Source organism: Camarhynchus parvulus, chromosome Z (assembly GCF_901933205.1).
Source record: "Camarhynchus parvulus chromosome Z, STF_HiC, whole genome shotgun sequence".
Taxonomy (NCBI): Eukaryota; Metazoa; Chordata; class Aves; order Passeriformes; family Thraupidae; genus Camarhynchus; species Camarhynchus parvulus.
This window is the reverse complement of record NC_044601.1, coordinates 7545899-7572292: the sequence shown is the minus strand read 5'-3', so window position 1 is coordinate 7572292 and position 26394 is coordinate 7545899. Positions and strand designations below refer to the sequence as shown.

General features: G+C 42.4%; 1 protein-coding gene across 1 annotated transcript in view; it reads left to right on the top strand.

Moving 5' to 3' along the window:
* Positions 1 to 26394, top strand: part of MSH3 (mutS homolog 3) — a 94471-nt gene that overhangs the window by 53135 nt on the left and 14942 nt on the right. Inside the window, exons 14-20 of the mRNA XM_030968778.1 lie at positions 7534 to 7721; positions 10184 to 10352; positions 12954 to 13018; positions 14926 to 15042; positions 16626 to 16733; positions 18301 to 18415; positions 21702 to 21859. Of these exons, the coding sequence (XP_030824638.1) occupies positions 7534 to 7721; positions 10184 to 10352; positions 12954 to 13018; positions 14926 to 15042; positions 16626 to 16733; positions 18301 to 18415; positions 21702 to 21859 (920 nt within the window). The remainder of the gene's footprint in view (positions 1 to 7533; positions 7722 to 10183; positions 10353 to 12953; positions 13019 to 14925; positions 15043 to 16625; positions 16734 to 18300; positions 18416 to 21701; positions 21860 to 26394) is intronic.

Below are 26394 nucleotides of genomic sequence, written 5' to 3'. Positions count from 1 at the left end.
CAAATGAATGTTGGTTTGCTTATGAATTCTCCAGTTTGGACCTCAGGTCCACATTTTAATAAGAGTCACTTATGAGAGATGAGGCACTGACAATTCTTAGTTGAAGCACATTAATGTGCCAGTGGCACCTGTGGAGTACATCATGTTCTTTCATTTCACTGCTCTACTTAGAGGTTTTGACAGGTTTTTTTTTCAATAATGGAATAGGTGGGTAGAAAGAGAGCAAAGTTGAAATTTTTTGTATGGTACAGAATAAGGTTTTCCTGTGTCTGAAAATCTGAAACCCAGTTTTTATGCAATTTTTCAAGCCCTGCAGTGTTTGGCTCTTGGAAGGGCTCGTGTGTTTCAGGGAATGGATACAGAAGTCCAGCCATAAGGAAGGCTGTGAAAAGAGGGAGTGTGCACCATTTTGCCCATCCTCTGAAGTGTACCACATTCACATGATAAAATTGTTGGGTTTCTTTGTCCAAACAACTGCCCAGGAATTAGATAATTCACTTTTTAATGGTTTAACTCATTTCAGGTTTCATACACAGTTTCTAGGAATATATCTGCATTTCACAATATCCTGGAACTGCTCTGCTGCTGCCCTGTGGGGTTTTTGCTTTGGTTTGGTTTTGTTTTATTTTCTGTATGTACTTATTTCTTCAGATGTCCCTCCCTGCTGTAGAGTTGCTAGCCTTTCTCAGCTTTCAACTCACTTTTAGGCGCAGCCATGCAGAGACCCTGGATTTTCGTGTGGTTTTTGGGATGAGGTGACAATGCAGATTGTCTGAACAACAGCCACTGCAGCATGAAAATGGGTTTAGTGAGTCAGATGCTGGAAAGAAGCTGCAGGAGAGGAGAAATGCTCCAGCAGACTCCCTAAAAAGGGTGAATGAGGGGGGAAAGCTCTAAGCACACACTTCTAATGTGATGGATTTGCTTCCCCTGGTAAAAGCCTGGGTTGTGCAGAGCACTCTGGAGAGCACCTGAAGCACTTAAGACCTGTAGGGCTTTGAGGAGATGGCAGTGTCCCTGAGAGAGAGGGTCTGTTTCCAATAAAGAATCAAAAGCAAATTCTGCTGAGCTGATTCTGAAGCGTGGCTGGTGAATGTGGAGCCTGAAGAGAGGTCCCAGCAAAGCAGATTGTGTATCCAAGAACATGGAGTGACTGGGTTTCATGGATTTTTTTGTGTTCCCCCCCAGTGAAGGCTGCCATTTCAGCTCCTACTACAGAACCCTTTCCAGCTCTGTTAATTCCAGATGTCCCGCATGCTCAAAGTGAGGTTCAGTGCCCTTTCATTCCATTGAGGGATTCCAGACTCCGAGTGGAACTCTCTGATGGCTTCACTGAAGGAATGTGCTTGTTAGTTCAGTGTCAGCTGCAGGAAAAATAGGTGAATGTGACAAGCATTTCATCCTCCAGGCCCTTTATACTTCAGTGAAGTCATTATTTGAGGAGGTGTGCTGTACAGGGAGATTCTGAGGTGTACAGAGATGGCTGGGGTGTCTCAGTCATTTCAGACATTCTTTGGAATGTTTTTTACATTCAGGTCAGCCACTGCAGGAATTGTGTGGTGCACAGGCCTGTGCACCAGCAAGCTCTGGAGAAGACAGAAGGAAATGAAGGCAGAACAATGGTCTGCAAGGCAAAGTATCCTGATGGGAACTCCTGTGGTCAAGGACATCACTGTCTGTTTTCCTGGTCTGAATTACTCTTTTTTTTTTTTTTTTTTGAAAGCCTGCTAGTAAGTCGTATCAGATAGCATAATTCAGGCTGGGAATTGTTAAGCTGGCCCTTCTCAAGTTCCCATTGCCTCAAACCACCAAATCCAGAATCACCAAACCACCAGAATCAAACCACTGTATCTGACTTACCCCAGGTACAACCACTCTGGAATTAGAGCAGTGTTTTTACAGTGGAATTAGGTGTTGCCTTGGGGGTCACAGTTCAGCTGTGATTTTGTCCCAGCCTGGAAGAAGACTGAGGGAGTGGTTAAAGAGGCAGGAGCAATATTGCAGTAGCCATGGAGAGAGGAATTACTCCACAAGGACTGGTTGGTGTTCTCGGTTTGTGCAGGTCCAGCCCTTGACACCTCTCCAGGCAGGAATGCTCTCCACTCCCCGCTTTTCTCTCTGTGGGAAAAGAAGGGTGGCTGGAGATGGAATGGGTGAACGCTTTTGGGCAGCATCAGAGGCTGACTGCAGAGGAATCTGAGAGACAGGAAATTTGGAATTTTGACATTGAGTTTTGTCTCAGCAGTGCCTGGAGCTGGTGCAGAATCACCTCAGTGGCAGAGGTGGTGCTCGGAGGAGAATCACCAAATCACCCAGCACAATTTGCACCACAGGCATTCCCTTCTGGCATCAGGGCGAAATACAAATGGCAGGACCCTCCTTTTTTTTGCCTCAGTTAAAGTGGAGACTTTTATTGCCTTGGAGTGTGGCAAAAGAGGGTCAGTGACCGATGTTTGAGCAGGTTTTACAACCAGCACAGAGTAAACACGCCATTAGCACTTTCAGAAATGTGTCCTGCAGGGCCAACCTGATGTTTCTTGCTGTTTTCATGCCTGTGTTTTCAGTGTGTTTCATAAGATAAATATTTACACAGGCTCAACCCATAAGTGTTTATCTTATTTGTACCCTTCACTCAATAAACATTTTTTTTCTGACTAAAGCGCAGTCACCAAAGGAATTATCATAACAATTGGCCATTAGATGTACAAAACAGATTAAGGGGGAGCTGTTTACCTAAGGAGGGAGGGCAATAATCAAACCTTACTGTGGTATTTTCAGGGTGCCCCATGGCAGGAAGGAAATGATGAATCTGACTTGTTCTTAGAAGGCTAATTTATTATTTTATGATATGATATGATAGAATGCTATATTAAGCTATACTAAAGAATAGAGAAAGGATACTTACAGAAAGCTTAACAAGATAATAATGAAAAACTCGTGACTCTCCAGGGTCCCACACAGCTGGACTGTGGTTGGTCATTAAGTTAAAACAATTCACCAGACTCCAATGAAACAATCACCTGTTGGATAAACAATCTCCAACCACATTCCAAAGCAGCAAAACACAGGAGAAACAAATAAGATAAAATTGTTTTCCTTTTTCTCTGAGACTTCTCAGCTTCCCAGGGGAAATCCTGGGCAAGGGGATTTTTCCAGAAAATATGGCAGTGACATGACTTCAGCTTACACATACCTTGGAGTTGTACTTTTTTTTTTTCCTCCTATGATAATATCATGCACATCTTGCTTCTGCTACACTTCTAATCTTTTAAACACTCTGCATCACAGATATTTTTAGGTTTGCAATGTTAAATGCTGATTTGAGCAAACTGTTCCCCGTTAAGCTGATTATTATAAAGTCGTAACGAGGGGACTTAATAATCTTAAAATTAAATACCTCATTTCTCCCAAACCAAAGTCTGCTCCCTATGCTAAAGAGATAAAGGTGGGAATTACAATTTGAAAGGAGTGATAAATGTATATTGCATTTAGACACCAATATTTTTTTTATTTTGAAATGCTTTTAACTTGGAGTTAAAAGGGCTTAGTGGCTGTTGGCTGTGGGTCTCTGCTGGAAACAATTTCAGTAATGCAAACGGGGCTGAATTGCTGTCAGTATTGCTGAGAGGGTGTTAGATCTCTGTGATCTTTCCTGCATCCATTTTCAGGACAGTTTGATAAACTGCTGGTTGAAACTGTTGTTTGGCATCACTGTCAACTCTGAGGTTATTTCTCCAGTGCCAGAGAAGTTATGGCTATCATTGCTGTCCTCTCAAAGGCAGGCTTCAAAAATAGCATTGGATCAGCTCGTGAGAATCTTCTGTGAATTCAAGACTGTTAATCCTGCTTCATGTAAATAATTTTTACTGTATTTTAAAAGCTTCTAATTTATAACATAGTGTGTATCTTTGTGACGTTACCTAGGATTTGAATGGAATCAGTCCCACTGCAATGGTGCCCATATTGTCAGAGTTATTTGAATGTGTCTGTTCCCAGTTATCTGTTTGCTTAGTGAATGATTTCTGCAGGGGAGACGTTAAATTTTACATGCAAGTCCTGCAGTGTTCCTAGCACGGAGCCAGGGGGAACAGGAACACTGAATAAGCACTGAAAAGAGCTGTGTTCACCCCATTCTTGGGGACACTGTTCAACAAGGCTGTTTGCAGTGAAACATGGTGTGTTTCCCCTTCTCCAAAGGTCTGTAGTCACAGAACCAAGTGGGTTTTAACTCATTGGGTGACTCTTACAGTGTCCTGTGGGCCTTCAGAGCTACTGTGAGGAACTTGAGAGTGTTTATTAACCATCTTCTGACAAACCTCATAACTTTAAGGGTTGTTTTAGGTGCCCTGAAATGCAGCTTTCTCCTCTTAGTGAAGCCTGAGCTTCAGCATCCTCACCAGCTGTCTTGGTTTGGAAAGACAGGAGTCTGCTGAGGAAGGCAGGAGCCTCCCCTGAAATGGAGAATGTAAACCCTCCCCACCCCTCTGAATTGCTATAAATTTTAAATTAAGGGGCTCTCAAGCAAAAATATGGGAGCAGGAAATAACAGTTCTTTAATAGGGAAAGGAAAAAATGAAAGGATAAAATAAACAATGCAGTGCACTAGAACAGCACTGACAGAGTCAGAACCCAACCTGACACCCTGTGGGTCAGGGCGTTGGTGGCAGTCCCATTGGAATTGTGGCTCAGCCCTCCCGCAGTGTCAGGGGTGGTTCTGCTGGAGCAAGGGGGATCTGTAGAGAAGGATGTATTCTTCCTCTGGAGATCCAGGGGAAGGAGAGGCAGCTGCTGTTCCTCTGGGGAATCCCATGGAGAAAGCTGTGCTGGTGTCTCAAAAACCTCTGGATTACATCTGGGTAGCAATGTTTGAAACCTCAGATTGTATCCAGGTAGCAATGTTTGAAATCTCTGATTATATCCAGGTAGGAATGTTTGAAGCCTCAGATTGTATCCAGGTAGCAATGTTTGAAATCTCTGATTATATCCGGGTAGCAATGTTTGAAGCCTCAGATTGTATCCAGGTAGGAATGTTTGAAATCTCTGATTGTATCCAGGTAGGAATGCTTGGCCCCTCCCTCTGGGCTCACATCTCCCAATGGGATGCTGTAGCTCTTATCAGCCATGCAGGGACATTCAATGGCTGTTATCAGCAATGTCCCCTCCCTAGGGAGGTGTGATGTGGTCACTCAGAGAGAGAGATAAAGCAAACTGCCCACTTGACAAAGCTCATCTGCCATACAGATGGTAATGGAGAACATCTTGCATTGCAATTTTCAACACCAGCCTTGTTGCAGACACCTCAGCCAGGTGTTCCCACCTGTACCCACCACCATGTCCCTTTCCCACAGTCCTGCAGGTGGTGCACTGATCAGGGCCCTTTATTTCCCTCTTTAAAAAAAGAACAACTAAAGCCCCCACCCTGATGAGCTCCCCTGGGGGGCTGATGCATCTCTGGGTGTGCACATCTGCTCATTCTCCCATGCTGTGCATCGCCCTGCTGCCTCCTGGGCACGCTCTAGAGAAGCCTGGCAGGGTTTTATCCCTCATCCTCATGGGTGTGCATGGGGATGGTGATGCACTCAGGCAGAAAGTGTTTTATTTGACTTGGAGTCCAAGCTGGGATTTATCATTTGTTTACACTTTCAGGCCTTTCCTCTGTGCTTTGACTTCAAACACTGTTGACATACTTACTCCTTTATTATTTTGTTTAATTTTGTTGTAAGATAGAGGCAGTAAGTCCCAGATTATCAGAAAGATGATGATAAATTGCAGCCAGTGCAGAGGAAACCCAAAGTTTTCATGAGGAAGAGTAATGGATCGTTTATGAAGCAGACTAAAAGACCTTTTGATTTTTTTGTCAAATGGATGATTAAAGGAGAACAGAAGGCTTAGAGGCATTTGAAGGGTGTTAACAGCAAAGAAACTGCAGTTAGTGTAATACAAAGGAGTACAACTGGAGATATTTGGAATAGTTCAATGGAAAGGAAAATTGTGCTGTCTGGTAACACTTTTACATGATGATCCTTGTTGCATTATGGGTTAGTGGTAAGCACACAAATATATAGGCCTGAGAGCAGGCAAAAAGGAAATAACACAGAAAAACCGGAGCATTTGCAGGAAAACCTCCTAATGGGTGTCCTCTGTCCCATAGAACTCTGTGGTTCTGTAAAATAGATGAGCTTAGGTTCTCCAGAAATATTCAGGGTGCAGTGTCTGTGGCCCGCCAGAATTCCTAACTGTGATTAAACTGCATTTTGGCTAATACTTGATTCTGCATTTGGGTACAGACATAACCTGGGAATAACTGCAGTGTAATAAATGAGAGAATTGCCTTAGTTCTTGCGTTTGAGTGTGGCAAGGAAGAGAAAGAAAAATTTACTTTAGGGAAGAAATTGAAAGACAAAGGATGGCAAAATAAAAATGTAGATGTGTTCTATGAAATAGTGATTCATTGTAGTCTGCCTCTTCTGTGAGCATTGTTGTGCTGGTCACCATACAGCCCCGTCCAGAAATTAAATTCTAGATTGCTGTGATAAAAGAGAAAAAAAAAAGTTGTAACAGTAAGATATGGCAGACTTTTTCTGCTGACCAATCTCATGGCTGCTGCTTAGCTCCAATCCCAGGTCTGCTGTCTCTGAGGCCTGCCTTTTGCAGCTTTCCCAAATCCCTCAGGTGTGGGAATCCACAAAAATTTTGTGGATTCCCACACCTGAACAGGATGTGGAGGTGACGAACTGTGCTGGCACTGGGGAGCACCCAGAACCCTACAGCAAAGTGCTTGACCCACAGCACAGGTGGCTCAGGAAGGGAGAGGAGGCTCTCTTGTAGGGCTGGTGCTGTAGGTGAGAAGCTGCTTTAGGGAGGCAGCTCCTGCCCTGTGGGTGTCACAAAGGAGGCTCTGGCAGGGCTGTGTGTGTGCTTGGCCCCAGGGTGGGATGTTCCCTTCTGCAGGATGCCCTGGATGGGTGCCTGGACGAGGTGGGAGAATCTTCCCTTGTGCTAAAGAGAGGATGAGGAGTGGGCTGGTGTGTCCCCTGTCCCTCCAGGCAGGGCTGGCACAGCCCAAGCTGTCAGTAGCTTCAAGCACTTTAAACAGGGCGCTGGGTTTCCCTTTCTCTGTGTCTTTTTCTTCTCCTCCCTGCGTTCTTGTTCCCAGTCTCTCCCTGTGTGTGCCTGACCTTGCCTTTCAAACCCTGCCCTGCCAGGGCCATATGGACAAGGTGTGGTGCTCCTGACATCACCCTACCTGCTTTTTTTGTTGTTTGCACCTTATTGCCCCTTTTCCTGCCTTTGTGCGCACATCTGCCCCCAGCAACAGGAACGCTGGAGATCAGCTCTTGACAAAATCCTGAGCAAAAGGGGTGGGTCAATTGGTGTGGTTAATTAACCCTCCTAATTAGTGGGGCAAGATGGTGCAGCTCTGTTACTTTCCGTACATTTAATTTGCATGCTGTCACATTTTGAAAAAGCACAAGAACCTGTAAGTGAAAATGTAGTGGATTGTAATGATTCAGAGATTCCTTCCCTTCTCAGTGCTCTACCCAGGAGTTCTTCTTGATAGTCAGCACCCTGTCTCGTCTGGACTCGGAAATTCAAGCTTTTGTCCCGGTCATACAGTCCCATGTGAGATCTCCTCTATTAAAAGATGCACTGTTGGAAATCCCAGACCTTCTCTCCCCAGTAAAACAGTATTTAAAGATCCTTAATGAAGAAGCAGCCAAGTAAGTAGAGAAAATAACATCATTCTTCCGTCCTCATGGCCTTTTTGAGTAAATGTGTACAGTTATGCAAATTATGCCTCTTGGTTTAATACACCTCAGTTTTATGTTTTTATTTCATATTTATGTAGGTACAGTTCCTTTTGTAAAGTTAAACTAGGTGAGGCAGTATTTTGCCTAGAGGGTGTCTGCCTCAGGCTGAATGAGCTTTTGAAAGTTTCTCACCTGTTTTGGGAGATGGGAATTTGCAGGAAAATACGGTTTGCATTATGTTAATTGGTTTAACAGCATTCAAATTAATTTTTTTTAAGGGAAGCTATTCCTTTTGAAGAGAGGCTTGACCTTCAGCAGAGGGGCAGCTCTGTTATCAGCAATATGCCTTCCACTGTTTTTGTGAGAATTCATCAAAGCTGTCTGCACTTTTTTGTCTTATTTATGTCCATTGTTGGTCCATGAGGAAAAAAAGACAGAGGAAGAAGATGCTAGGTTGGAATGAGTACACATAATATTGGAGAATATCTCTAAATAATTTTCTGTGTACTGTTCGTTCTGAAGCACTGCTGCCTCCACTGTCATCCCTGGATTCTTTGCTGAGGTTGTGGCAGAAAGTTTAGTCTGTTGTTATATGGGGGCAGCATAGTCTTAACTTTTACACTGAGAACTAAAAAAAAATCCACTTTATTTATAAAACGCCTTTTATCTTTTCCAACCTGAGATCGAAAAATAAATCTGAGAATGAAAGCCTAGAACTTTATTTTATTTGGTTCTGATTTAGAGGTGGACCCAAGGAGTATAAATTTAGAAGTAGAGAGGGGCAGAAGGATTTCCTCTGCCCAATGGCAAGGTGGGAATATGAGATTTCTGCTGATGCCTGGTGCTCAATTATAGTTGTGACAGTTTGTGCCAAAACAGACTGTATCTAAATCATACCAATCCACATTATACCAGATTTAGTGTAGTTAGTTTCAAAGCATGGGGTGTTTTCTTCTGTCACTGTACTAACAATGGCTAGAATAGTATACAAGATATAAATGATCTGTAGAATGGGTATATTGTATTTACATTTATTCAGAATGATTAAGCCAATTTACTTTCTGGCCTTTATATATCTCAGATGCATGTGGTGGTATTATTTTTACTCAAAAACATTTCTTTCATCAAAATCTTGGCTTCTGCTCACATCCATACATGCACACACGCACTTGAGCACAGACTGCATCACATGTTATTTTTGTTATGAGGTGTGGATAAAATCCTGTAATTGTTCTCAAAAGCATCCCTTTCTCCAGGTTTTGGGTTTTTTTAGCAGGGAGATAGAGATTTTGGGATTTGTGTTTTTGAAACTGTCAATGTTACAATTTTTTGTAGGCATCACATAGCAGTGACAGTCTTCACAATCAGCTGCTGGCTACTAGGGATCTGGTTTTTTTTTGCCTTGCATTCCCATGGAAACTAGTCTAATTAGCACAAAATCGTTTCTAAAAATTAGTATTGTACTTTAAAATGGCATCTTCACTGTCACTTATGTAATCCCAGTGAGGAGGGAGTGCACAGCCAGAGCTCAGCTCTGTGCTACCTCCCTTGCCACTGGCTCCAGCTGTAGCTCCATTTGCAGGCCAAGGGGCAGTGGAGTAAGTAGAATATTAGATTTTTTTATTGCTTCCATGTTGTAGTACTTTCAGTTGGCTAATTACTTGCTCTCCACATATTAGTTTTTAAGGTAATTATATAATTAACTTGCAGAGTTTTGTATTGGCTCTAAAATGCAAAGTTATATTGCAATTAACTTAGGGCTGATAACAGTGCTTTTTTATTGTTTGCCTGATACTTACTAGGGTAAGTTAAATTTTTTGTTATTTTTGTTGACAGCTGTATTTTTAATTGCTACTTCAGCTTCCCAGCTTTAACCATTTGAATGGCATTGCTTGTTTCAGGTTTCAGTCCTGACCTGAGCTAGTGCTGCCAAAACAGTTCTGTCATTTTTTCTGGCACTGAAATTAGAAAAGGGCATTGTTTTGCATGTGCTTACAAGTATTCTGGGTAATCTTTTCTGGACAAAAGAAGGAAGCTGCTCTGGGAAAGTACTGATGGCATTCTGCTTCCATGAGGGCCTTGAGGGGGGGATTTTTCCATGCAATTCTTACAAAAATGTGTACCCAAATTTGGCCAGATTCTAAATGTGTTGAAAATCTGTGTTCGTGGCATGCAGAAATCACCTCAAGTTTCATGTTTAACTGCAGTACAGGTGTTGTCAGCAGTTGGGGTGCCTTTCTGCTCCTGTCCTGAGCACAGCAGCTTTCAGTGAATGGGCTCTGCTATGACCAAGCACCTGAAAATCTGTACTCAGAGGGGAATTGAGCTAATGCTCCAACAGGCAAAAATAACAAAATAAGGATGCAGCTGGTAGAACTGAGGTACATCTCTCCCTTTTTACCATTGTTTTACCTTGCATTTCTTACGGGTAGGACTGGAGATAAAACCCAGTTGTTCAGGGACCTGACGGACTTCCCTGCCATCCGAAAGAAGAAGGAGGAGATCCAGGATGTGCTTTCTAAAATCCAATTGCATCTGCCGGATATTCGTAAACAGATTAAGAACCCTTCTGCAGAGTATGTTGCAGTTTCGGGTCAAGAGGTACTGTGGGGTTTATTATGTATGACTGTACCCATCCTTGCCTGGAAAATAGCTTAAAAGCGGGACCTAGCTGGAACTCTATTCCCTGAGTGTGGTGCTTCATGAGGGCATTTGACTATAATCTTTTGTACAACTTTGAAGAGCAGCTTTCTTGCCGTGTGACTCCTTTATTTGTTAAGTCAATCACTTCAGTGACTTAAATAATAGAAGTGCATTAGTGCAGTTGAATTTGGTTCAGTAATGCTTTGCTTTTCTGTCTGTGTAAAAACACATACTTCCAAGGTTAATTGTATGGCTATTAAGTACTGGAATACTCTCAGAGAACCAGGAAGCACAGCATTTGGTTAATTTGAAGAATGGTGAAAGGATTTCTGAGTACTGAGTCAGACTGTAATTTGAAAGATGGGAGAGGAGAGGGAACAGTATTAAAGAGTGATAAGTGTTGTTTTAGTTCCAATTCTCGGAAATGGTGTTCTGCACTGGAACTTTTCCTCGTGGATGCTGCACAAGTGTGGGCAGGATGTGATCCAGCCAGCTGAGAGGTTCCGTGGTGAAAAACAGAGACAGCAGACCCTGCCACGTTTGTGAGGAAACTGAAAGGAGCAGTCAGGTAGCACTGCTCAGCGTTCTCCTCTGGAACTGAGAGTAGGAAGCTGGGAAAAGCTGTGAAACAGAAAATTGGGGAAAGAATGGAGTTAGGAAACAGAATGAGAGGTGTGAGCAGAAGAGAGGAGTGGGTGAGGACAGGGAGGGAGGGGGCTGGAATTGGCCTGAGGGGCACTTTGGAAGCTGAGAAAGATCCAAAAGACACAGGAGGGAGGAAACAGACACTACTGAAAATGAGGGAAGGGATGAATTAGAGACAGCAGCCTTTGATAAAGACCTGAAGCTGGATGTTCCTGTTGAGGGTGAAGCTGAGAACAGGAAACACACGGCCCAGGAGTCGGGTGGGCTGTCAGCACAGAGGCTGAAATCCAAAGGAAAAGTGGAAAAGTGTGTTTGAGTATTGTCTGAGGCAGGGAAGAGCAGGATCTGAAAGGTTTCTCTCAGGGAAGCTGGGTTAATAGCTGCCATCTGTGTGAAGTAAAGGAAAAGAGAGGAGCTGATTAAAGAGAGGAGAGCATCCAAGGAGGTACTGAAAAGTGGTTCCAGAGGCAGCAGTCGCTGCCCACATTTCAGAGAGGAGGCCTTTGCAGCAGGGCAGAAACCTCTGTAGACAGAGATATGTCTGGGTGCCTTGATGAAAGGAGCTGCAGAGGCTGGGGACAGCTCTTATTTCATGACATCTGGTGTGAGTGTTGAACAGACACCAAAAGAGGCAGCAGAGAGGTGTCAGGGAATATGGTCAGTGAGGAAAAGAGAGATGCCAGAGGAGTGGAAGTAATGGAAACAAAGTTGTGTTGGAGGAATAGAACACAGGACTAGAACAGGAATTTATTTGATTTGAGCTCTTTCTTCCTCAGATCTGTATGTTTTATTCTTCCTGTGTTCTTGTAGCACCCTGATAGATGTGAAATTCAAATGCTCTTTCACTACAGAGAAATACCTTGGAAGTACTTTGGGTGAATTAACATTTAGTGCACCCTGTCCTTGCTCTATTCCTGTGTTCGGATTGTTATCCTTGTTTGTTCTTGGGGATGACTGCTGGCTCCTGTGGAAGTTTCTATCTAAATCCCATTAGCCACAATGGAGAAGTTTTGCCAGACATGGCTCTTGTGGCTTTCCGTAAATGTGGTCAGGTTCTGTGTTAACCTAATCTCTGCAGGAAATCTGTTTTCCAGCTGAATTCTGTGACGTGAGACTGCCTCAACTCCCTGACACCCAGGACCTCAGGCTATTGTTACAGAGATAACTGACATGAATCATGTGAAACAAACACATAGATCTCAGTGCTCTGAGCCCCCTGGCGCTGCTGCTGCTGGTCCCTGTGCCTCCCTGTCTGACCCCGAGCCCACTCAAACCTGCAGCAAACTTCTGCAGGTGCACCAGGGGGATGTGTGTCATAACCCCAGCTTCTTCTGGGGAGAGAACAGCATTCCCTCTTGGGCTGCTCCTTCTCTTCAGGCTGAGCATGGTTTTCCATTGTATTTGCAGGGAATGTCCCACGAAGGCAGGAATGATGAATCTGACTCCATGTTCTCAGAAGGCTAATTTATTACTTTATAATACTGTATTATATTAAAGAACACTATACTAAACTATACTAAAGAATACAGAAAGGATACTTACTCAATGCTAAAAAGATAATAATGAAAACTCCTGACTCTCTCCAGAGCCCTGACACAGCTTGGCCCTGAGCGGCCAAAGAGTGAAAACAACTCCCAGCAGAATCCAGTGGAACAATCACCTGTGGGTAAACAATCTCCAAACACATTCCACATGAGCACAACACAGGAGAAGCAAATGAGATAAGAATTGTTTTCCTTTTCTCTGAGGCTTCTCAGCTTCCCAGGAGAAAAATCCTGGGCGAAGGGATTTTTCAGAAAATGTGAATGCCACAGTTTTCCTCTGGTGCTTGCAGTTACTGGATAAATGATGATTCTGATTCTCTGGTCTTCCTGACTTCCCATGGTGTGTAACATTACATTTCTGTTATTTCAGTTTTTGATAGAAGTCAAGAATTCCCATAAATCATCTGTGCCATCTGACTGGGTTATGGTTAGTAGGTATGTAAAATGTCTTTGAAGTTTGGTTCTGTTTTAATTTAGAGGAAAAAACGAGGTATTTTGGTATTACAATTCATTACATACATATTCTTATTGTCCCATGTGTTAAGGTTTGTTGGGGTTTTTTTAAGCTGAAAACCCAACCAAACTGCAAATCTATTGCTTAAAAGAAAAAAAACCCAAACAAAACTGAGAAAAATTGATTTGTTACAACGTTTGTTTTCACACAGTGCATCCTCAAAGCACAGAATTACTCACTCAATTCTTCAAGGTTCATGTACTGGTGTCAGATCTGTGGCCTTGATTCAGTTGCACTTGTAGCTTGCATATGCAAATCCTTCATGCAGTTTTGATTGTTCTTGTTTTATTCAGAAAGATTAAAGTAGCTGTGCCAACATCTGCTTATACATCTTGGTGAATTCAGTGCATTTAAAATATAATTTTATTTACTCATACAGACCAGTTCTTCTTGCTTTGGTACTTGTTCTAATGTAAGCTTGATTTTGGATAATTTTCCAGCAGGTGAAACAGAGATGGACTGATTTATGTAGCTGGCTTTTTTTCTTTTCAGTCATTTGATTTATGATTTGAATGGTTTGAATACCTGGAAGTTACAATGTCCATGTAAACACTGAATTCTCTACAAGCCCCAGAGTGTAATGTGTGAGCACAAACATGTCTCCCTAAGCTGAACTCTGTTGTGATGCTCTATTCAGTTATGCAAGAATTAACACTCAATTCTCTTTTAATTAAACTTCTTTTAATACTGAGAAGCGCACAGATCAGACAGAATTAACATGGTGAACAAATTACAGCTAATCTGGATTCTGTAAAAGAATGCCTGTATGTGCCAAATTGAGTCCTTAATAAAAACACACAAATAAATAGCAAATGAAAACTAGCAAGACAATCTGCATCAACTATGTTTATTTCAGGCTTATGATGGAGTTTTCCTCTTTACAGTGAATTTGTTTTTGTCTGGCTGGGTGTGTATCAGCCAGCCATGCACTCGGGCAGCTGTTGCTGAGCAGTTTTGTGAAGTGTGTGCTCTGGGGTGACAATGGCACGCTGTGCAGAGCGTTCCAGAGCCTTCCTGAGTGGGCAGCAGTGCCACTTCACTCCCAATGGAGGTCACTGCCACCAATGGGAGAACCTTGCTCCAGCACATGCACTGTGGGGGCTGGCGGAGATGAAGGAAATGAGTCCAATTTGGCATGTGGATGGTGCAGGTGATTGCTGGGTGTGAAAAACGCCAGTCACTTGTTTTTGAAATTATAAAAGTTTAATACTAATAAAATGGTTATAAAAATAGTAATGCAATTAGAGTAATAATAATTGGACAATTTGAATTAGGACAATTTGAGACAATAAAAACAAAGAGTTAGAGACAGTCTGGGTAACTTCTCTGGGCAAAATAAGCCTGAAAAAGGACCCATGTTAACAGAGGATTAACCCTTAAAAGCAACAGCCTGTTGCATATTCATACACCTCATCCATGATGCATAAATTGCATTCAAACACAGGATTCTCTCTGCTCAGTGTCAGCTTCTTCCTCTGAATCCTAACAGTGCCCTCGAGGCAGGAAGAAGTTCGTTTCTTCTGATAATGGGGCAATAAATTCTCTTTCTCTGAAAGATTCAGGTGTCCTGTGGCTGCTATCTCGCTGCAAGTCCTTTATTTTAAAAAGTATCCTACATAGCATAGTTTCTATTTTAACATTTTGTTATAACCTACAACTATATTCAACACACTACTTAAGAGAATTAATACAGCATCAGTTTCTAACACAACACGTATAATATTAATTGTAATATTTGCAAAAAGCCAATCATAAAATACGTGCATTTTTCACGCTGAGTGGCCTTGATCCCAACGAGCCCTGTGTGTCTCTGTCTCTCCCCGTGCAGCACCAAAGCCGTGAGCCGCTTCCACTCGCCGCTGGTCACAGAGAGCTACAGGGTCCTGCAGCAGCTCCGCGAGCAGCTCGCCCTGCACTGCACCTCTGGGTGGCTCTGCTTCCTGGAGTGAGTGTTCCGCCCCCGAGCCCTGCGCTGGGAGACAGCAGGGACACGAAAACGCTTGTTTTGTACATAGAGGCGTTAGTAGTTGTACACAGCAGCTTGGCTGGTAGTCAGTTAAATGCTGTTCTTCCTTTAAACCGTTCTAAATGGTTCAGGACTGAGCCCCAGTCCTGAGACCAGCAGTGGTGTCTCTACCTTTTAAAACTCTGGTGAAAACACACCATTAAGTATGCAAGGTGTTTCCCAAACTCTGAGAAATAATACCACAGCATTAACAACTGAAAGTACAGCTGACTCTGAGTGAAACTGAGCCCAGTGCATTTCATTGGTTTTATTATATTACTTATCAATATTACACAGTTGTTTTATTATTTTTTATATCTTGTATGCTACGTTGACCATGAGAGTTTGTTAGAAAGTAGTGGGAGTTTCATTGTCCCTCACATCTGACATGTGTGCTTGTCTGAGATCAGAGTTTTCAGTGGGGTTATTTGCCTGGATAGCAAAAGGATCTTCAAAATGGGAGTTTAAACAATACTTCCTGAACTTCTGAATGCCTTTAATTTTTCAGTTGCCTGATTATCTGTTGTTTTTTACTTGCATGAGTTGCAGAACTGCTGAAATTGTTCCTCCTGTCATGCAGCGATAGCTTGCAAGAACTTAACAAGTCCCTGCTCAAGTTGTCTCACTGGATTTGCTTCCCATTAGGAGCCCAGAAATTCTGAAAATTGAGTAGAAACTGGAAAGACATTCCAATTGACGCTTCTCCAGTTTTGTTTCCTTTGCAATACAATGAAAGAATTGTCTCCATGTTCACTTGTCTGTTCTCAGCAGTGCTGCAGGAGACAAAAAGGAAAGACCTGTGTGTAGGAAAGGGCTCTTCTTTCCCTCCCCATCATTCATTTATGTCTTTGTTTATTAGATTTTGCTCCCCTGCTGGTTTTATATTCTATATTGTAGCTTTGAGACTAGGAGAGAGGGAAAAAGAAATTCCAGAGGACTAAGAGAATGAACTCCACTGAAAACTGTTTTCCTGATAATGTCCTTATTGTACTGGGGAAGCAGCACCATAAACTGAAAATGAATTCTTGAATTTTCCGTTGTAGATACCATAATTCATTGAAATTTTAGACAACTGCTGCGATGAGACACTCTTAGTTTGGTTCTTCTTTGACTGTAACTTACAGCTGAATCAACAGCTGAGGCTGAACCGAGGCTGAATCAACAGCTGGATCCAGCTGCTGGTATTCTGTATAAATTATGATAAATTGTGGCATTTTTGTACACCTCATTTAGGCAGCAGGGATCAACTGCTGACCCTTTATGAGCTATCTAATGAATTTAATTTTGCCTGATTTTCTGTGCTTGAAAAATAACTCACTGTTAGAATGGGAGGTGAAGTCCACCTTGATTGTTGTCCTCATGTTCTGTGTGATACACTGCTGGGAGATTTGGATTCAGAGTGACTAAAGAGCATAGGAGCCCTGTGACGAGCTTGCATGGGGTGCATTTTGACAATCCTTTTGTATTTGAGTGGAATTGTTTCTGTCCCTGTTTTTGTGTAACTTTTCCCCGTTTTGATGCAGCCGTTTCAGCGAACATTATCACCCCGTGTCTAAAGCCATTTGTCACCTAGCAACTGTGGACTGCCTGTTCTCATTGGCCCAGGTGGCCAAACAAGGAGACTACTGCAGGTAATCAATTTTTAATTTTTAATTTTTTTACGTAGGATTTCATACGGAATTATAAGAGTGTACTTAAAATAAATTGTATTTTAATATGTGTGCCATGATAAAAATCACTACTAAAAGTGTTTACAGTAGTTTCAACTTAATCTGATTTTGGAGAGCTACACTTCTGGACTTAATGCAAATCTGTAAACATTGCAGTTCCAATTTGACATCCTAATGTTTGTTGTTTGACCTGAGTCTAGTAGGTGGTATCGCAAATAAATGCTGGACTTTTTTTATGTCTTTCTGTAAAAAATTACTGGTTTTTTATTCTCAGAGAGGTCTGATTTTACGGTACCTTTCTGATACCTGAGAGTGTGGGGTATCTGAGGTGTGTTTGAAAGGTGTATCTCAGGTAATTAATAGTAAATATTAGCTCCAGCTTGCAGAGCAGTGGTGATGCCTCAGCTGGGCTCAGGTGTAAGAGCCGAGCTGCTGCTTCTGCCCCAGACCACACACAGGTAGGGGGGTGAAGAGAAATCCACTTCCAAAAACTTCTGCTGTGATACATCATTAAAGACAATATTGATCACTTCTGGGCTCTTGGGATCTTGTGTGTCTCTCTATCAAAATCTCTTTGAAAATAATTGCTCACTTATTTCGGTGTACTGAGATGAGAAAACAAACTGAAATGTGATTAATTCACTGTGCAGAATGTAAATAAATAATTCACTGAATTTCAGAGTGGCTTCATAAACTAGCAGGAAGGAGACTTCTCAGTGAAACCTCAGCTGCAGGGAAGGTGTCAATAATTAATTCTGGAGGCTTGCTGAAGGAAAGAGTGGACTGTAGTGTTACTTTGGAGGAATGTTTTCTGATTTGTGGGGATTGTTTCCTGCCTGAGGCAGGGGAATGAGCTGGGTCAGGGGCAGAGGTGTTGGGGAGAGGTGAGCCCCCCTTGCAGTGTGCTGGAGGCTGCTCCTCTGCACAGACAGTTCAGCAGGGCTCCCAGGCAGCCGCTGGAGCTGTAGGTGATGGTGTGGGCAGTCCGGAGGTCACCATCTGGTGTGTGAGTGTCCACTCTGCAGACTTTCACTGAATTTCAGTCTGAGGAATGCTGTTGAACACGTGGTAAGCCCCAAGACTGTCCATATTCTGGTTTCATCTCAGCTGTACAACTGTTGGAATTACCTTTGTGCTAAACTCCCTCACCATTATCAGGTTTTACCTCTTTCCTCAATGCTTCGTGCTTGAAGGATGCCATTTATTTGGTCTCCATTTTCCTTTAAAATTTCATTATCATTCTTCAACCCAAGAGAAATCTCACTCCCCACATCTTCCCTTTGATGTCCACCCAAAGTGTTAGGTAATTTCAGTCCTAAAATTCTGTGGCTTTATTTTTCTCAGAGAAAGTGTTCTTTAGAAAGTATTTTCCTTAGAAATACTTGATGGCAGTAATTAATTTTTATAATTTGTATCTTTTTCCACAGAAACTTACATCACAGGTGACAGTCCTGCAGGCTTCAGTTACAGTAGTTTTACATACTCAGTTACAAAGAACACTGAGATGAAGACCTTTCCTCTTTTGCAGGCCAACTGTGCAAGACAGTCGTCGTGAAATAATCATAAAGAATGGGAGGCACCCTGTGATTGATGTTCTGCTGGGAGAGCAGGATCAGTATGTTCCAAACACCACCAGCCTTTCAGTGAGTACCCAGAAACTGACTGAGCTTCCGAATCATTCAGGGCAGGAGGCTGGGGTGAGCTTCTTGGGCACTGAGTGGAAATAGGTGGTTTAAATCATGCAGCCTGCTGGGCTGCATTTCAGAGAGGTGTTGCTAGATGTCACCACATCTGTTCTGTCCCTCTGCTGATTCCTTGCTGCCAGATGCTCTCTTCACAGCCTTGTTCAGTCTCAAGGCATGAAGAAAAGGAAGGCAATCTCAGAATTAGGAAAATCGACGTGTCAATCAAATGGTTATTTTCAAAAAACAAGTGAATAATTACAGGGTTTTTAACAGTGTCATTGTAGGGAGTCTGCATTTTGACAAGCTATCTAGTTTCTGGAATCTAGAATATCTTTTAATAATAATCTTCTAATATTACGAAATACAAACTATAGGTAAAATTTTTCAGATTAATTCTAAGATTGCTTGTATTTTTTAAATGTATTTTTATACCATGCAGTTTCCTTTCTCTATGGAAATATTAGTGTCATACAGCCTTTTTTTCCTGATAAACTAAAATCTGTCTTTTAAATTACATGCCTGTTTGAAGCTTTTCGTTAAATATTTATCTCTCCATATACTTTTATAAATATTAAATAGCTGTTCTTAATGAATATAAAATATATCCTCACAACTTCTCTCCGCCTTTTTGTGCATTAAATGTAGGAAAGGTATGAAACAGCTGCCAGAGCGGGACATTGCTGTAAAAACAGCATTCAAATTGGTGTGTATTTCTTGGGGAACATTTTAAAGTGCTGTTCCATACTGAACAATGCTACAGATATTTTGCAATACATCAGACAATGTTTTCAAAATTATTTGTCAACTCCAAACAAGCGACAGATGGCACTTCCAAAAAAATTCAGCGTGTCATTCAGGAATCATCATACACTTTTCCCTCTTTAGTCCCATTCTTATGCTGGCTTTCTAAATACTGAGTATTACAAAACCAAGTGACCATGGCAGAATCACTTTTGCTTCTACAGTTCTTTGAGTTCTCTTTTTCTTGAGAGAGGTGGGTGGGAACCAGTTTATTAAAGCATCTCCAGTTTTCAACTGATGTGTTTGAATCAGCAGGAAAATACATCTCCTGTCATGTTGTCAGCTGAAATGTTGTCAAATATCTAACTTGAGGAAAAGCTTTTTTTTTTTTTCCTTAATCCCTGAAATAAACAGCTTATTTTTCCATTCCCCCTGTTCTCCTCAAACATTTGTGGGTTGTTGTAGAATTGTTTTCTTCAGCCGTGGATTCCAATGAGATTTTGGCTCATGGCTGCGTCAGCTGTGAGGACAGAGGGGTTCTCTGGTCTGGTATTGCAGCAGATTCTGAAAACCAGAGCCCTGGCAGAGCAGCCATCAGTCCCACAGCATGGCTGGAGGGAGCCTGGACAGACACCAGATACATGCAAAAAATTCATGGATCCTAACATGAACTTGTGAACTCCTTCTGGGTTTGAGTATCTGTAAATTCTGTTGTGCTGAGCCCTGACAAAGTTTTAGTAGCAATACTGAGTTACACTTTCGAGACTGGAATGTTATGAATTCTGTTCTCATATAGTCATGTGCACTTCATTACATCCAATCCTTTATTCCCAATAATGGCATTGTTTAGATTTTGATTGCATTGTGACTTCTGTGTGGTTGAGGTTTTTTTTGCAAAAGCTGATCAGCTTTTTACATATAATAAATACTGATGTCCTGTATCTTCTCTAACACTTGAATTATAACATAAGTGACAGTCCTGGCTGTGTTTTGTGTGTGTTCCTATAAACAGAATGAAAGACCAGTCTGAAACCCAAGTCTGTGAAGATTCTGAGACCTGCTGCATGGAGATTTGTTGGTTGCTGTTACCACAGTGCCTGATCAGTGCCAAGTTCCCCACGTAGTGTGACTAATGTCATTGTGCACAGCTTGTCCTGTCTCCTTGCCTCTCCCATGGGGCAGTGGAGACTGCTGCCTTCTCTTCAGATCATCACTTGGTGCATTTCATCAGATGCACCCCTGGGAAAGTCTAGCTGTGTGATGTCCTTGCATAACTCAAGCCCTTGGTCTCAACTCAGGCTGTGAGAAAGCTTTATAGGTTCATTGACAAGTTTTAATTTTGTATCAGCAGTTGTCTTGCACTTGAGGAACACAATTTTATTGTGGAACTGCAGACACATAGCAGTACTGTGGGGAGTCCTGCAGCAGAGATGATTTCTTGCATCTGATCTCATTTTCTTGGGTCTGGTTTAATGATGAGAGACACTGATGGAAATTGGGCATGGTCTGCTCACAGCATCTGTGTTGCACTGAACTACTACCAGGCTCAGGAATGTCTTGATGCCTTCTTGTAGCCACTCTGCATGCCCTTTTGTCCTACCCAGCCAGGCAGTTATGAGTGTAAAATCCAGGTCAGGTCTTTGCCTACCTGGATCTTCCCATTTGACAGTGAGAGCTCAGACTGGAGAGGAATCCAGATCACAGCCAAACATGGGCAGTGCTGGCTATGCTGGAAACTCATGATTTCCTCCCTTTCTCCAGAGAAATTCTGCAGATTCCCAGAATGGTTTGGGTTGGAAGGAACCATAAAGCTCACCTCATCCCACCCCTGCAGGGACACCTCCCACTGCCCCAGGCTGCTCCGAGCCTGGCCTTGGGCACTGCCAGGGATGCAGGGCCTGCCCATCCTGCCAGGGAACAATTCCTCATTGCCAAGACCCCAGCCAGCCCTGCCCTCTGGCACTGGCAGCCATTCCCTGGCTGCTGTCCCTGCAGCCCTTGGCAATTGTCTGTGTCCATCTTTGCTGCAGCCCCTTGAGGCCCCGCAAGGCCACCCTGAGCTCAGGCCAAAGCTTCTCCTGCCCAGGTGAGCAATGGCAGCTGTGGCAGCCTTTGCTGCCAGCAGAGCTGCTCCATCCCTGTGCCCATGCTGGAGCCTCCTGTGGCCTGGCTGCATCCAGCCCTGCATCCCTCAGCATCCCTCACTGCTCCCCGTGCTGGTGACTGAGTTCCTCGATTATTTCTTGGCTGGAGAGCAGGAAGGTTCCCCCTCACTCTGTCCATTTTGCTCAAGAGTAATCAAAGTTGATTTTGCTACATCTGGGGCTTGATAATACCTGGAGAGGTGAATGTGATGAGCTCTAAGAAAAGAGGAAAGCTGTTCACCTAGAAATAGAACGTTTAACCCTGCAGACTTGTCCTGTATCCTTCTAAGCACACCAGACTTCCTGGTAAAAGCATCATGTGCAGGGCAATGTATTCCACCACTGTTTTGTGTTTCCAGGGAGATGGTGAAAGAGTCATGATAATAACTGGGCCCAACATGGGAGGGAAGAGCTCCTACATCAAGCAAGTGGCGCTGATCACAGTCATGGCACAGATTGGCTCCTTTGTTCCTGCAGAAGAGGCCACAATTGGCATTGTGGATGGAATTTTTACCAGGTAACCTCTCAAAACTGGAAATGCTACTGTGGCAGGGAGTGTGTGTATCAATAACTTAATTTTTCATTTAGAACTTGAGAATTCATACCTGAAGTTTCCTTTTTTTCGTTTTAGAGGCACTTTAGGTTCATTGCTATGTTTTGATTCCAGTTTTTTGGTAAGCTATGGTACTTGTTTTGTAATCTTTGAATCTTCAAGGGGTAAGAATTTGAAAGTGTCTGTCTTGATTAACATCCAGATATCTAGCTTACCTGCCTGAATGGATATCTCAGCGGTAGTAGCCAAATGTTTCCCCTAAAATGAATGTTGTCACCTTTTAAAATTATGTCACAATTTCTGCCCTGAAGCTCTGTTGTGTACACTCACAATATTACAGACTGAAAATTTTGGGCTGCATATATTTCATGCCTAATCTCCTTCCTGTACTATCAGTCCTAAACACACTTATTCCTCACTTGATGTCCTTTTAAGAATGAATAATGACAGTTCATTTCACTGTGCCATTCTTGAGACATTGCTGAGTAATTTGTAAAATTATCAGTAGAGTCAGAATTTCAGAATTCTGTATATTATAATCTAATATTGCTAGGGTTTTTCGCCCTGTTTCCCCTCTTTTTCTTCAATAATTACTTTAATTACTCAAAGTTTTGTGTTACTGGTGGTATTTGAGGTGGATTATCATGTGTGGTTATAAGTTTCACAGCAATCAGGTGCCTAAGCTGGAATTTCTGGAAATTCCTGTTGTGTGATGCCAGTGTGGATTCCAGAGGTAACTTTTAATCAAGAACCTGAGGTACTACTCACCTGCAATTGCTTCATCCTATAAAAGTGTTGTGTTTGTACTTTCCACTGTGCAGGTCAGTGCCAAGCACAGTAGCAAACAATTTGTATCCTCTTCCCAGAAGTAACTGGAGATGAGAATTCAAAATTCTTCACTTTTTTCCCCACCCTGTGTTGGAAGTAAGGGGCTGGTTGATGGGGTGAGCATTTCTTGTGGGGACACAGAGATACACCTGGTTTATGATACAAGAGGAGCATTACAGCATCACTGAGCATTTGGAGATTGTTTTTGTCTTCCTCTGGGGTTTGTAGCTGAACATGGAGTGCTTCACTTGGATTCTCACTGCCTTGAATTCTAATCATACACACACTCAAGCTGAGTATCTGCTTTCCTCTGCTTTTCCTAGACTATCATTGCAAAAGGATGATTTCTGCAGAAAGTACTAAGAAATATGACACAGTCATTGGGAGAGATGTTTTGTTTTGGGCCTGCTTGAAAGAGAATAAATTGGATTTTTGTCTGTGTTCCACCTGTTCCCCAGTGTATTTCCCTGATTCCGCTTCACTTTTCTCTGTATTAGAATAAAGCCCAAGTACTTTTCTGATAAAGTGGTGTGGGCAAAGGCAAAACTTCTGCTTTCAGACTTACAACCAGGCAGACACAGAGTGATTTTTACTCTGTGAGGTTTCAGACCATGTAATTTGTAGCCCAGTCACATATTAACACAAGGGATGGATTTTTTCCCCCCCCTTGTCTATATTACTTTTGGAAGCTCAGCTGGATGTGCCATTCCTCATTTAATGTGATATGTGTCAAACACCAAATGAACATGTGGAAGGATTACTGAAATTCTTGTAATTACACCAGCAATTAAGAGTAAACTAATTGACTAAATATTAATCCGGAAGAAATTGATAATACATTTTTAAGATAGAAGTAGTCATGCATCAGCTAAAAGGTAATAGGACAAAAAAGGAGAAAAGGAACAGGTTAGAAGATTCTGCTCAAGATATACAGAGACCATTCAAGGAGGAGGCACCTCTCTTTTGGTGGGTTTGGGGGGTTTTTTAGGGTAGGTTTTGTTTTTTTTCAGGGTTCTGGCAAAGGTCTTAAAACTATATAAGTCTGTCAGGCAGGTTAATGTGGTGTTGCATTCAGGGAATTTCTCAGCCATAGGAAGTTACCCTTGAAATAGTTTTTAATGCCTGGTTTAAGGAAAGAATCAAAAAATCAGCTGCCACATACTGTGGCCTGCTTGAGGTTTGATGCTTTTTTCTAAAGCCTCAGTTTTGCTCTGTCCTCTCCTCTGGTGGAGAATGACCTGGAAGAGATCAGAGACTTTCTCTTAACTCCCACCCAATTTTCCTTTTCTTTTGTTTTTTCACCTTCTGTGCTTTGTTTTGCGGGTTAGTTTTGTTTGGATATTTTTTTTATTACAATTTAAATTTTTTAAATGATAACAGCCTTGTAGACCTCCTTTCTGCACTGCCACCCCAGGCCACAAGGTCTTGCTGAAAAAAGTGTGAATTTCCATTTTGTTGCTAATAACTTCAGTGCATTTTTAATACTTTAAAAACTTACCATGGGAAGGTGTCAGTCTTACTTTCATCACTGCGGTGGTGTGGTTTTGGGGGATGCTGTTAATGTGGTACCCCTGCAGGGAGAGAGAGTGAGGGATGCTCAGGGATGCAGGGAAGGATGCAGGGAGGGATCAGCCAGTGATGCTGTACAAGTTCTCTGAGGCTCTATGAGGGGTTCTGTGCACCACGGTGACCAAGAGTTCATGATAAACCTTTTTCCAGACCCTCTTTTGGTTTGTAGACTGCATCTTCCAAGTGTGAATTTCTATAGGTTTAAGGGATTTGTATCCCCAGGATTTGTCTCTTGTTTTCCAAGTAGGGTTTCCATGGAAATTGAAAGGTTGCTACTATGGTTATTCCTTGTGATATATTGTGCTTATGTAGGATAGCATCTCTAAATTGACTTTACATACTGGATTACACCAAATGTTTTGAAAGATGCAAGAGGAATTGCTTACAGGTAGAGGGAAGATAGGCATGATTTTTCTTTCTTTCTTCACTACTGGGTAGGTAAGACAGGGGACAGTGCTGAGCCTATCCCAGATTAGGGGGAGGACACAGGATTTTGAGGATGTTTGCTGGTTAGTATTTTCTTTTTTCCCCCTTCTCCAATAAGGGATAATGTTTTCTTGTAATCTTTTCTTGAAGAATTTCAACCTAATCAGTGGCATTATATTTTTAAAATTTAGAAGGGTTTTGAAGAGGTTGACATCCCGTCTAATTGAGTTTTAATGGGATCTGGATATTTAATTCTCTGATGTTAGAAAATTCCCATCCAGGTTTCTCCTTGCAGTAAATGGGCTCATTTTCTACTTTAAAATCCACCTTCAGTTTTTGTTAGTTCTAATACAGTCAGTCAGACACTGAAATTAATATGCTGTTTCTGTGTGTGTTTGAGCAGGGAGACAAAGCAAGGGTGGACATCCATGTATGGAGGAATTAATGACAAGAGTTCTGCTGGCCTGATCATGCCCTGGGGAGGGGTGGTTGAAGAAAGCTGACCTCTGCAGAGCTCCCTCTTCTAATCAATTATTGATAGAATTTCCCACTGCTAGGAGGCTTTATCCTACTTCCTGTGGGCCAACAGTAGCTGTTCATGAGGGTCCGTGTTCAAAATTGGGAGGGAGAGGGAGAATGCTACAGCACTTTGAAGGCAAAACATCTTCAAATAAACAAGATAATTAGCAGTTCAGGTTACATAGTGCCTTCAAGACTTTGAGAATAAATTTTTGGACATCAGAGGCTGCCATCAGAAAGAATTCTGTCAAGGAGAGCAACCCCTGCCAGTGCCAGGTGATGGTACAGGGACAGAGTAATCTCCTTCCTAGAGCACTTACCTGCCTGGATTTCTCTTCCTGTGTTGAAATAAGAGCTATTTTCACTTTTTTCAGGGAGCTAGCACAGTCACTACTGTGGGTCACACCTTGCAGTGAGGTTTCATCCCAGCCAAGCTGGAAATGCTGTTAAGGTGCAGCTTCAGTTATCTGAACTAATGAAGCACCTGTGCCTCAGATGCCTTTGAGAACTGCCTCTTGCAGGGGGTCTGCCTCATGCTGAAAGGTCACAGGAATAAATGGAGCCGTGTAGACTATCCTCTCATGCACCTGGCCTCTCTTTAAAGAGTTACCTTGCTGCTTACAGCCTCCCAGCATGACTTTAATCCTCATGGTATCAAACAGACCTGGAATTGTCTGTAGGGTATGTAGAGAAGGCAGGGGTGGAGGAGGCTGGCAGTGCAGGATAGTCCCTTTGCATCACATAATCTGTATTTAGGTGTAAAGAACTTTTCTCTGCATTTTCTCCCTGTAACAGATGATTTAAATGTATTTTTAACTTGGAGGGCCCTCCTCATTGCTGAGTCTGCAATGGAGGTACTCACTTGTTTCAGATTCCTTTATATATATGAAAAAGTTGTGAAAACAAATGGTGATTGCTCACCTTGGCTAGGGAGGGATGTTTTTTAATTGTAGCTTGTATTACATGTCTGTATACAGAGTCCCTCAGACAGACATGGCCACGATGGAATCCTGGGTCTGTCTGCCCCAGCTCTGAAGTTACATCACTGTTTTGGTATTTTATAATCTGTTGTTCTTGTATAATGATGTGGAACATGTGTAAAAGCAGTTTGTTCAATTAAAACCAGAGCACAGAAATCTTTGGGCAGCTGAGCGCTG